At 41.6% G+C, this 13115-nt stretch overlaps 1 protein-coding gene and 1 long non-coding RNA gene across 3 annotated transcripts in view; one reads left to right on the top strand and one right to left on the bottom strand.

The window, feature by feature from the left end:
- Positions 1 to 7480, bottom strand: part of c1ql4b (complement component 1, q subcomponent-like 4b) — a 25505-nt gene extending 18025 nt beyond the window's left edge. The window contains exons 1-2 of the mRNA XM_086199169.1: positions 6979 to 7480; positions 5025 to 6408 (exon numbers count right to left, since the gene is read on the bottom strand). Of these exons, the coding sequence (XP_086055295.1) occupies positions 5025 to 5564 (540 nt within the window). The 5' untranslated portion in view covers positions 5565 to 6408; positions 6979 to 7480. The remainder of the gene's footprint in view (positions 1 to 5024; positions 6409 to 6978) is intronic.
- Positions 1 to 11378, top strand: part of LOC147267959 (uncharacterized) — a 15340-nt gene extending 3962 nt beyond the window's left edge. The window contains exons 3-4 of one of the 2 annotated variants that reach the window (XR_015112088.1): positions 5043 to 5087; positions 7038 to 7721. This is a non-coding gene — a long non-coding RNA (uncharacterized LOC147267959). Of the gene's footprint in view, positions 1 to 5042; positions 5088 to 7037; positions 7722 to 10524 lie in introns of those variants that run through there. The other variant, XR_015112087.1, reaches the window with a different exon arrangement.
- Positions 11379 to 13115: the final 1737 nt, after the last annotated feature.

Genomic DNA, 13115 nt, shown 5'->3' with positions numbered 1-13115 from the left:
TACCAATCCATCGCTTCATGAGTTTGCCTCTGTGTGTGTGTGTGTGTGTGTGTGTGTGTGTGTGTGTGTGTGTGTGTGTAAAGGAGGGGCACAGGTGGAGGGGAGATCTCATCTAAAGGCTATGAAAGATTTAACAGAAGGAGAAGACATGAATGACAATGTGAGGACACGCGACAAACCCGAGTCCCTCAATTATATCGAGTATTTAACGGTCAGTCCTTTATGCCCATCTTGTCAAATCAGTAATGATTTTTATACACTTAAAGAGGTTTTACTACATAATGATGTTTGTCTGTAAAACTAACACACTTGAAAATTATTTATCTATAAAAAAAAGTCTTATGAACTCTTACACCTGCTTGTACCATCTCTATCACATCAGATCTAGATGCAAAGTGTCACGTCTTCATCAGATTACAATTCTATTTGTTTAGCATTTTAAATTAAAAATAACGTCATCTGATTTGATCAGGCAAAGCAGACAATTACAAGATGTCTGCTCCCTCTGTTTAATTGTGATGTGTGTTTAGTTACCTCGTCTTATTTTTGAATGTTCCACTGACTAAATTATTAATCAATTAATTAAAACTTGCCGGAAGGTTAATTAATGACCCTTATATCAAACTCAGCGTCTGGATCCAGATATGCACATCATCCTCATTATGAGATAATCAAGGGATATTCGTGTGACTTTTGCTATCATAGTTCGAGCGGGAAGAGAAAACAGCAAATGTCCTTAAATATGCGCATGCGCCATGATGCTGAGGAACACATTCTGGGTCCGAGTTGCTTCTTGGTCCACAGCTGAATTAGCAAAAGTTCAGTACGTTCAACAATCTATGTTGGAGGCAGGTCTGTGAGACACCCAACTATGTAACTAACACACAGAGCTGAAGACACGCATCTTATGCAGGGTAAAGCTCCACCCACTACTGCAACAAACTAAAGGCTGAACCCATGTCAGCTCTGGCCAACAGAAAGGTTATTGGGGAAAGTGGCAAGAACTACGGTAAGAACTTAAAACTTCCTTTACTAAACTGGTGACACCTCATGTGTCTGTAACAGTGACATCATCAGAGGGTCCATGTCAGCATCCACATACTGAGCATATTCTTTGCGACTGCATGATCTTGTAGGTGCGACATGATGCAATAAGTGCGCATGTGGCAGAAAACTGAAATGGGTCTATGTAAAAAGGTCTATGTGCCATGGACACGTGTTTCTGTTGCTAGTCTGTTACGCGTGTGTAGTACACGTTCTCCCAGCAGACACAAGAGGCAAGTGAAAGCATTCAAAATATTCTGAGTCTGCGATTGACGCAGCAGGAGTGTAACATAGGCTCCAGGGATATTATGTCAATATTGGCTTACACAATGCTAACGTCACAAGCAAGTTCTTGAAACGAAGCATTTTTTTGCAAAAAAGAATCGCTGAAGTAATACTTTCATTTACAAAACAAAGGGCCTTTGAAGACATTTTCACTTACTGGATTTAACCAGCTGGTTGTTGATGGTGATATTCCTACAAAAAATAAATAAATACAAATGCAGCGATTAGCTACTACTAATTCAAACTGAAGGTCTCCAGCTGCAGCCTCACATTAATAGCATTTAACTGGCAAAAAAAAGAGTTATTATTACAGTGAAGTAGTCATAGGAAATGCAAAATATTTGTCCTCAAGCTCAGCAGTGACTGGCGGCCATTTTCTACATTTTTTTGACAGCAGATTAGTTTGAAATATTGCTTCAACTTATCTTCACTTTATGCTACTGGTTTCATATAGAGTGCACAAGATCAGATCGAAGTTGTTCACAGAATGATGGGAAAGACTGATTATTAGTTTCTCAGAATGACTGCAAATCAACCAAGACTCAAATCGGGTTTATAAAAAAAGCTGCAGTTCAAACTGCTCAGCAGCGATCTGCTAAATTCTTACCAGCCGCCTTAATTAAACTATGGGAATCAGTGAAGCCTATCAATGAACAAGTCAACAGCATGACGGTGTGCCTCGTAGCATACTGCTGTCAGTTTATGTAGCGTGTAAATTATGTGCAGTGAAACCTCTGTTGCACCATTAAACACTCAGCCTGCTTTGACTTGCCTTGTTACAATGCAAAGCATATTTTTTCTTCTTCTCTGGTAATCCCCAGAACGTCCCTCTTAGCTCCGGTAGCACATGTCTGAATCAGAGCTCCTCAACAGAGTGGGGGCTTAGTACTTCAAGCTTGTCACAGATCTCCAGATGGAGGGATTCAAGGCTTTTTCTAGACATTTGTGCTTGTTTATTTATTAGTGTTAAAGTCGGAGTTCCTCAGAGGACAATATAGCCAGCTGTTGAATTCTGGCTTTGTTCCACTGAGACAGGGAGGATTGTTATCCCCTTGATCGCTTGGCTGTCACTCCTTCTCTTCCAGGTCCACTTGCCTTACTTGCAAGTCGCACAATTAGTTACTGTTTTCCAAATAAAACATTTCCGAGTGTCTGTTGACCGAATTATATCAATATTTTTGTGTTAGACCATGTTGTCAGGCAGGAGTGAGTTTAACTAAATTAGTTAGTTCTAAACTCCCGAAAGTTACCAGCTTTCGCACCAGACTCTTACTTGTCTTTCTTGAATTTGTCATAATGAAGCTTTCTTAATTCTCTGTAATTAGGGCCTGAGCCGCCCTATTATTTATAAATGAGTTTATCAGTTTATTGGTAAGTGAAGTCTTAAGCCTAACCTGGATGGTAAAGCACAGTCCAGTTAAGGAAGTGACATGGGTAATCTGTTACTTGTTGACTCTGCGTTAGTGAGGTGTTGATTATGAAAGCATGTCTCTTATGACTCTTGTCCAGTGGTAGTTGAAGGAAAGTTTGATTCCAGAAATTAACAAAACAATGTATAAATAAAACTGGCTCAAGATCGTTATGGGTCATGTGATTCAATCCATTTTGGACAAGGACGGTTATTTATTTGAAAATGTTTGCCTTTGCCAAACCAAATTTCCTGTAAATTAAACATCACGGTTCGACAAATTGGTATTTCTGTGTAAAAGAACCCTTTACTCCACATCAGTCTCAATCCTAGATGCAGGCTGGCATGAAAACCACATGATATTCCCATGCGATCACGTTTACTCAACATGTTAAACAACTGTAGTAAAGAAAACTCACACATACTGCAAATATAAGCCTTGTAATGTAAGTACCGACATTCAAGTCGATTTAAAAATACATGTTGAAGCTGTGCTGAGGCAATACTTAGACCTCAAGGGTGGTTTACTGTACACTGGAATAATAGTGTCTGTCTTGTCAGCACTTGAGACACTCGCCCAATAATCAGAGTTTCAGCGAGATGAAGGATTTTAAGAAAGTGTCTGTTGTTCAAATGAATCTTAACAACTGTTCTCATTGCAGTGGCTGATTATTTTCCTTAATAAACACCTTAATGTCAGGTGATTTATACGTTACGAGATACTCTGACTCAAATTACGATACGATAGCAAGGTTTTGACTTGTAGGCCTTTTAACGTCTCTTGCTTTGTCAGAGCAAGTCAGTGAAATTTATGAAATAATGACACTGCATGCACCTACTGTAGTTTTTGTTTTTTATTGTCATATTTCCTGATTTATTAGTAATTTACTTACCTCTCCTCTTGTTCCAGAGTGATTTACTGACCCCCTGCATGTCCCACCCCACCCTGATGGCCAGTTATTCTGCCCAGCACCCTTCTTATGGGCACATTTCCTCTGATCTGCCTTGCTAACTGCGTGTTCGCTTCTTCCCCCTGTTTCAGTGTTACCATAACCCTCGTTTTTGGTTTGCCTGACTTTGGACTGATGTCTGTATACTGAAGCGTGCGTTTATGTAAAGCCCTGTTTGGGCTCTGAAATTCCCTGCAGTTTCACATGCAGTCGTATAAATTTCACATGTAACTGCACAAATGTAACATGGGAATTTAGATAGCTATCAAGTGGGTATTTTCAAAGGTTTCATATGTAATCCCATTGTTTTGACATACATCATGTGGGAATTTAAAGAAACTCCACAGACACTCCCTTCAAGGCTTCACGTGCACTTCATACGGAACATGATGAAAACATTCAAAAACCACATTTCCCATGAACGAAGTCAAAGTTTGACACAAAAAAAGAAATTTCATGTTATTTTCAAAGCTATTTTAACACAATTTTGTATGTTTGATTTCAAAGGTGCAAAATCACATCGTCACATGAATTTCACATGCATGTGGAACCTAGGGTTTTTCCCCATGTGGGTTTGTTGACACCGTAAGCGTGACCTGGAACATGACGGGCCAATCACAGGTGTTTATCTAAGATGGGCAGGTTTGATATGGTGATGAACTGAGGAGCACCAACTTCAGCGGGCTGTTGGAGTGAAGAAGTCCTTTAGGAGCTATTTGTAAATGTAAATCAGTCTGGTGACGTCAGATAAAAATAATACGAATATGATGATGAACTCAGAACACACGTTGCAACTGTGCTGATACATTTTCAAGGGAGGAGCAGCTTCTCATTTCCCCTCATGTGGTAAAATCTATAAAGTTTCAAATTTTGCGAGCAAGTCCTGGAGCTGCATCGCGATTGGGTCTGGAGAACACTTCTTTTTAAGACTATTGAATCACAAACTGTTGAGGCCAGGGTGGAGCTGATGTCATGACTTCTGCTCTCTGAACCCCAAAATGTCTACATGGATATCTCGGTAAAATCTTAAAACTTGGTGTAATCATGGTAACAAAGGTCCCCTGATCTTGATTATGTTAATGAGGCTCTGAACTCAAATGCCAAGTAATTTTGTGTCGATTTGCTGCCATTGAGACTGTCAATGTATCCAACTACAAACAGCGCCAGACACACACACACACACCTAGGCAAAGCACTTCAGCCATGTTTTGTTGTGCAGATAGATGCAGCTTGACTCATGAGATCATATAAAATATCAGCAAGACTCTCTCTCTCTCTCTCTCTCTCTCTCTCTCTCTCACTCACACACACACACACACACTCTCTCTTTTGCTCACCTGCCCATTCTTCTTCAGGTCTGCCCACATGCTGGTCCCGTCGCCTCCTCTCATCAGGACATGGTAGGTGAAGTAATAGATGCCAGGGAGTGGGCAGGTGAACTTTCCCGTACTGGGTTCATAGTAGTTCCCCACATTGGTCACCACATCATCAAACTTAAGGATTTCACTCCCTTCGTGTTGTTTCCGGAGGCCGGCATAGAAGGCAATTTTGGGACTGTAGAAGGATGGGCCATAACCACCAGGTCCAGGCCCTGGTGGACCAGGTGGACCAGGTTTTCCTGGGTCTCCAGGGGGCCCTTTGGGACCCGGAGGACCAGGAAGTCCTGGGCTCCCTCTGAACCCCTGTTTTCCCCTGCGGTTAGACAAGTCAGGGGGCTGAGGGGAGACAGCTGTCAGCTCTCCTTGTGGGGGGGTGAAAGTGTCACACACCATCTTGCAGCTCCCGAGCATCTCGTAATGTGTGCCCCCTCCTCCAGACCCTCCCCCTTTTGTGGTGTGGACCAATAGGGGAATGGCCACTAGCAGGACCAAAACCATGGCCACGCCAACTCCTGCCCCGATGACACGTTTCTTACGGTTGAGCCGGGAGGCGGCCAGCGTGAGGAAGTCCTCCTCCCCCTTAGCTGGAATTGTTGTGCCGGCCAGGCTGAACTCTGGGTAGAAAGTAACTAGGCTAATGATCTGAGAGGGTGGATGAATCAAATGAATGACTGTGTGGAGAAGAGAAGTAGCGGCGGGTGCTCTACCAGTGGGACAGGCAAGTCTCAGACTGGAGCCAGAAAATCACAAGTCTGGAGGAGAATAATAAATAGGCTCTTCTCCTTCCATTTCTGGCTGCTCAGTACATTTAGTTCGTATCCTATTATTTTTACGTTTCGCTGACAGCTCTCAACGCATGTAAAGATAAGACATGACTTTACAAGTCAGAAATAATAAAAATCGAAAATGTCTTCGTCCAAAGTGATCAGTGTTGAGATGTTGGATCGCAGGCCACTGCTTTGTTATCCGGTTCTCTGGTCGTGGAAGCTCGAGTGAAAAGCTTTCAGTAGCTGAGGCAGAGAGCTGTCAGGTGGGGTCTACAGTATTCCCACTGGAGTTCATCTCACCCACCACATAGGAGGAAGGGCGCTCACTTGTCTGTCCAGGAACGAGGGAGGAAGCAACGTAGAAACTGCTAAATGTCTCTTTCCTTCCTGCTCATTGATGGGCTCACTCTTCTCTACCTCGTTAGATTTATCTCAGCAGCGTCTAATCAAACTACTAATTTGTTACTCATAAAAAAGGCAGATTGTGAATAAAGGGCAGTGCAGAATTGCAAAGCACGTAGAAATTCTTGTTTAAAATGTCTTTCGATGACGACCTCTTTGGGGAGGGGGGGGATCTAGAGGGGAAAACAAAGACACATTTATATGCACATAATAAAACAAGCAATCTTGAAATAACTATCAATTTTGAATTTAACCTTTTATCGAGTTTATCAAGTTTGTAGTCATGAACATGATAGAATTTTAAAGATTCACATTTTTGCAATCTATCTCTTTGGTGTGTTTGTTTACATGTAACTATGATGTAGTTTTTACAACCCACGATTCTAATTAAATCAATTAGTAGTAATTCTAGCAGTAGTTTATATTTCATTTCCTAATTAATTATAGTAATAATTTAAGCAATTAAAAATACGAATTAAATGCCAGGGTACCGATCCCTAGCAGTCCATTTAAACACCGTGTGTTCTATTAAGGAGAAATGGACAAAGCAGACTTTGTCTATGTGACTACTGATATGATTGGAGGCCTACGTTCACCACCGTCAACAAAGTTGATCAGCCTACGAAAATATTCATCTGACTTTGATGTAAATAAAAAACACACGAAATTAATTGCATTTTAACGCATATTATCCGAATAATTAAAGTTGTAAAAATAAAATATAGAAATTAAAATTAACTCACCAAGTTTGTTTTGATATATCCTTTTTTTTTTTTTTTTTTTTTTCCTAACCGGATCTCAGTTTTCGCACATGCTGCGGGTTCATCTGGAGACGCCGGCGGAGAAGTGGCCCAGGACCGTGGTGAGATCCTCCCGACGCAGAGCGCTCACATCGGTTGAAGTTCCGCTGCGGTGCAAACCGGCTAAAGCAAAGTTACACTACCACCTGAACTTGATATATCTTCTCCGAGACTCCTGCATTGTGGAGCGACCGATTTGTCCTAAACGCTCACGGCAGGCAGCTCTCCGTCCACACAGACACGGAGGGGGGAAAAAAAACGGAAGAAGCAGAGTGTCACTTCTACGACGTAAGGTCACAGAGAGCCTCGTGAAACAGCAGGACGCATTTTAAGAGTTACTTTTACACACTTCCGCCGTAGAGCGACTTCATTTACGGAGCAACAGTTCCCTCACTTGTTGTATATTCCGTCCTGCTTCTCTTTCCTCAGTATCTGCCTACTACGTCTCCCCCCTCCCTCTCTGCCTCTCTCTCTAGCGCGCGCGCACACACACTCACACACACACACACACACTATTCCATCTTGCATGTGACCTTTTCACAAATCAAATGACAATGAATATCTGCTTAATAGTTTAATCACAGATGGTCTTTTCAGTAGAAATACTGAGTGTGTGCGTGTGTATACATACAGTTGTTTTTGCTACATACGGGTTCCAAATAAATCCATTTTTCTTTCATATAGTTTGGTCAGTTCATCCTGAGGTTCTTATCATCTTGCCTCCTTACACTGTCACAAAATCACTCCGGGAGAGGAGAGGTCCGATAATACTTCTGATTCAGAGGATTCGCCGGCGTCAGGAAGTTGTAACTGCTGTGGAGTTCACGTGTGTAGAAGAACAGCAGGTGTGAAGAGATTGAATTGTGAACACGGTTGTGAGAATGGCGCACATCACAATGGTAAGATGAAAGCAGGAGAGTGGTGTTCTCGGGGTTGTGGTCAATGTCTGTCTTTCTGGTGCTTTCAGACGTCGTTAGAGATGAGAGATGAATTGCTACTGACAACAACGCCGCCGCTGCCGCTGCCCTCCTCCCTCTTGTCCTAGCCTCTCTCTTTGACTTTACGTTTTACAGCAGACATAAATAAAATAATTGTCAAATTGCATATTATTTTTATAATCTTGTCAGTTTCGTTGCCTGCACCATACAGCTTGTACTCAGGAACACCTGGATGTAAATCTCCGCGTCAAATCTGCCCTTAAATTCCATCTGACTATCAATCTTACATGCATTCTGATATGGGCGCAAACAGGCGAGTAAACCATTTTAGTCAGCCCTCAGTCCTCTAAGGCAAAAAGTATACTTGTATGTAGTGTCAGTTCTGCTCCTTATTTATTCATCTCCCAACTTTACTGAGCAGGAGTGTGTAGCAGATATTGAATATGGATCAATAGATCACTCCCCAGGATGCATACTGTCAGCCGACTGAGCCCTGAGGCAGATGCCAAGCCTCCAGTCACATTTGCATTTGGAGATGGAAAATAACTGCTGCTTGTCAGAAAGTGGTAAACTGTGTGTTCTCTACATTTCACAAAATTGGTAAATCAGAAGTATAGAGGCTGAAAAGAGATCTGCATTTATGAATATGTGCTTTTACAGTGGACTTATATCAACTTCTGCGTGTCTGGGCGTGTGTCTTTATGTGCCTTTATGGCCTATGTGAATGCCTACATGCATACATATGTGCACACATACACATAATTTACTTGTGGGCTGTGACACACTCAGTGTCTTCCTGCATTTAAATTACTATTGCCAAGAAGGGAGCACAATCTAGAGAGAATGAGGTTTTTAGAGCCCTATGAAATATTAACTCTAAGCCGATGAATATAGAAGCTGTGAAGAGATATCTGTCTTAGACCGTCTCGTCATGATATATGTCATGTTTGTGTCCTTGTCTGTGTTCGCTCCAGGCTCATGTTTAGAGTACGTCATTCTTCTCTTTTCCCATTGTAAAATGCAAACAAAATACGATTTACTTGATCATCAGTGTCTTTAAATGGCAGAACACGGAAAACCAGAGTCTCCTTTGTCGCCCTTGACTCTGATGTCTGTCCGTGACTTTTCCGACCTTGAAGTATTTAAGCTGCAGAGCTATGATTGATATTAAGGTTTTACAGCAACGCCAGACAACCAGGAGGTTGCAGGCTTAATTCCTAGGTGGGCTGTTAGTTTGCAAACCCAAAGGTCCATCAACCGAACCTGTCAATAAGACAGAGCACGCCAGCGTCAGGCTCACAGGGGCAACATCATGGCTGATTGTAACAGGCCTGGTGTGCTTAGGTTCAATAAAACATTATTTATATGTTAAAGAATACAGTTTTAAAATAATGAGTGTACATCAAGTAAAGTCAATTTTATTTACAAGGGACAAAATCTTAAATCTCACACTTTACTCTGAAGATATATTATTATTATTATTATTATTATTATTATTATTATACAGTTGGGTTGGATGGCTGTTTATTTTTTCTGTACACTTAAACATGACAGCAACTATTAGATAAGTTCCATTGATGCTGGGAGAATTTCACTCCACTGGATGAATTGTAACTTTGTTAAACAACAGTTTTTTTACAGGTCACTTCCTAATTCTATCATCGAACCCCATCATCAGGTCAAATTTTCAATTTGTTCAGCAGAAGACCCGGACTGCAAAAGTAAAACATTCCAACCAGCCTCAGTTGTACTTTGTCTGCAAATATTGCGTTCAAGAATGACAAAGTTAGCATATGACTTCATAAGTTTTGTAAAACTTTGATCAAATCCCGACTGAGATAAATGACCAACCTACTGTGTTAAAAAAAGAAGTTATTTTTGTTCAAATGTCTCATTTCAGTTAATCCACTCTAGTTATTCCAGACAGCAGCACCAGGCTATAGATAAGGTTTGACAGGTGATTTACCAGCCGGACAGTCAGACTCTCTTTTTAGAACAATCAGTGAAACCTATCAGGGCATGAGCAGGAAGTCAGCATGTCATCAAAGATGTTACCATGGTATTAGCACCTTCACACTGAATGAGCTTGTTATCAACACCTCCGACATAAGCCAAGTAAGTGGTAGTGGAAAGGGCTTAACCTGACCTGCAATCTCATAGGTCAGAGAGTGAGCACGGAGGAAAGGGAGAGAGCCCTGGAAGGATGGAGGACGGAGAGGCAACGAAGCTAATGGAAATGCAGGGGTCATAGCGCACCATCATTGTCACTATAATGTCGTCAATAGCATGCCACAGGTTTGCTCTATATTATATGTATATCGTATATATTGTAGTCAGCTGACAGAATAATTTCATTTTTTCTGCGCAATGCATATAGTAACACTGGTCACTGTTCAAAGGGTACCCATGTTTACACTTAGCTGACAAAAACCTCATACTGTGATTGTTTATCAGGAAGCTGTATGTCTCATGTCACCATGTGTTGATGAATGGAGGACTGGCTCCACTTAAAATAAATTGCCATCAACCAGTTGCTCTGTCTTGCCTCCAGCTCTGGACACCATATATGGACCACAGGGGCCCCCCAGGATGCTTTCACAACTGCACCACCATCACAACATTCTGACCGCGACATCTGGAGTCTTTGATTTCAGAGTCCTTGATCACACCCAGCTTCAACATGACCTCAGCTGATCCACTAGCCAGATGTCACCAAGGGCGTGGATATTCTGACCGTGTCGTGGTTTGTGGACTTGGTTTATTACAGTGGCAGTATGAGTCTGCAGCGCTCACGCTTCTTAGAGTGATGGCGGTCATAGTTTAATTGTAACAATGGTCTGACAGCGGTGATGGTTGACTGTGTTGACTGTGTCTGAACTGAACTGTATCTATATCTTTAATGGTAAATATAAATGTTTAAACCAGATCTGAAAGTTGAATCTAAATCAAAACACTAAATCAAATAATTAAATATTCAATCTCACTCTTCAATGATTCATCTAAATGCTAAATCTAAACTTTAAACCTCAACGTTAACACTAAACCTAAATTTTAAGCCCAAATGTTAACTCTGAATCTAATTATTAAATTCACATTTCCTCAGTATTTGTATGTTTGTCATGTTTTACCAGGTTGATGCTTTAATTTCATTCTTAGTTTGATTGTGGTCATGGTTTGACAATGTTTACAGTTTGTCTGTAATCAAGATGAATTGTGGTCATGGTTTGATTGTGTTCATGGTTTGAGAAGTGCATGTAAAGGGTATCTAAATATTAAATCTAAATGTTAAATCTACAGTGTATTCATGTGCTGAATCTTATATAAATTAGATTGAAATGTTAGATATAAAATTTTAATGTTAAACATAAATGTTAAATCTAAATGTAGTTATTGCATTAAAATATTGAGTGCTGAATCAAAACGTTTTGTGTCACTGTGATGCGTTGACTGTGGTGATGTCTTTACTGGGATCATGACTTGAACGTAGACATGTTTTGATACATGAGATGTGTTGACTGTAGCCATGGTTGACCGTGGTTATGTGTTTACTGTGGTGATGTGTTGACTGTAGTCATGGTTGACCATGGTTATGTGTTTACTGTGGCTCTGGTGCATTGACCGTGAGGGCCTTGACTGACTGATGACTTGATGACTTGAGTGTGGTCATGGTTCTATTGTGGTGATGTCTTTACTGAGATCATGACTTGAGTGTAGACATGTTTTGATTCATGAGATGGAGTCGTGTTGACTTTGGTGATGTATTGACTTTGGTGAATTGTTTACAGTATTTATAATTGGCTGTGGTGATGCTTTAACAAGTCAGATGTTGACTGCGGTGAAGTGTTGACTGTGATGGCGGCTTGACTACGTATAGACCTTTTTTATTGCGGTGATGTTTTCATGTAATCATGACTTGAATGTAAACGTGTTGACTTGGTGATGCCTTGACTGCAGTCGTGTGTTGACAGTGGTGATGTATTGATTATGGTGATTTTTGACCGTGGTCCTCATTTACTATAGTGATGTGTTGACAGTGGCCCTGTGTCTATGACTGAACTGTAATCAGGGTTTGATTATGTGTGGACTGTAGTCATGTGTGGACTGTCGTCATGTGTGGACTGTAGTCATGTGTAGACTGTAGTCATGTGTGGACTGTAGTCATGTGTTGACTGGACTGTGGGCTGCGGTGATGACTGTCGTCATGTGTGGACTGTAGTCATGTGTAGACTGTCATCATGTGTGGACTGTCATCATGTGTGGACTGTCATCATGTGTGGACTGTAGTCATGTGTGGACTGTAGTCATGTGTAGACTGTCATCATGTGTGGACTGTCATCATGTGTGGACTGTAGTCATGTGTGGACTGTAGTCATGTGTTGACTGGACTGTGGGCTGCGGTGATGACTGTCGTCATGTGTGGACTGTAGTCATGTGTAGACTGTAGTCATGTGTGGACTGTAGTCATGTGTGTCATGTGTGGACTGTAGTCATGTGTTGACTGGACTGTGGGCTGCGGTGATGACTGTCGTCATGTGTGGACTGTAGTCATGTGTAGACTGTAGTCATGTGTGGACTGTAGTCATGTGTAGACTGTCATCATGTGTGGACTGTCATCATGTGTGGACTGTAGTCATGTGTGGACTGTAGTCATGTGTTGACTGGACTGTGGGCTGCGGGGATGACTGTCGTCATGTGTGGACTGTAGTCATGTGTTGACTGGACTGTGGGCTGCGGGGATGACTGTCGTCATGTGTGGACTGTAGTCATGTGTAGACTGTCGTCATGTGTTGACTGTCATCATGTGTGGACTGTCATCATGTGTGGACTGTAGTCATGTGTGGACTGTAGTCATGTGTAGACTGTCATCATGTGTGGACTGTCATCATGTGTGGCTTTGGTGATGGCTGACCTTCTCATGGGGTAGTATAAGGTGTTAACTAATCGACAGATTGTGCTTCTCAGCCTACTCAACTTGTAAGGTTTCATGAGAGAGCCTTTCTCTGAAATAGTACAGTATATACATACATATATCAGCTGACTTGACCGTCTCTGGCCTCAAAATCAAAACAGTAGGCTACTGCCAGCAGAATGCAACACACCAGCTCAGTGCATTGACAGTGCAATTATCATGCGAACAGTCTC

The sequence above is a fragment of the Aulostomus chinensis genome, chromosome 3, assembly GCF_037954235.1.
Source record: "Aulostomus chinensis isolate RoL2024-O1b breed Wild chromosome 3, RoL_Achi_v1.0, whole genome shotgun sequence".
NCBI lineage: Eukaryota > Metazoa > Chordata > Actinopteri > Syngnathiformes > Aulostomidae > Aulostomus > Aulostomus chinensis.
The sequence above is the reverse complement of the archived record's forward strand: the minus strand, read 5'-3'. Positions and strand labels throughout refer to the sequence as shown.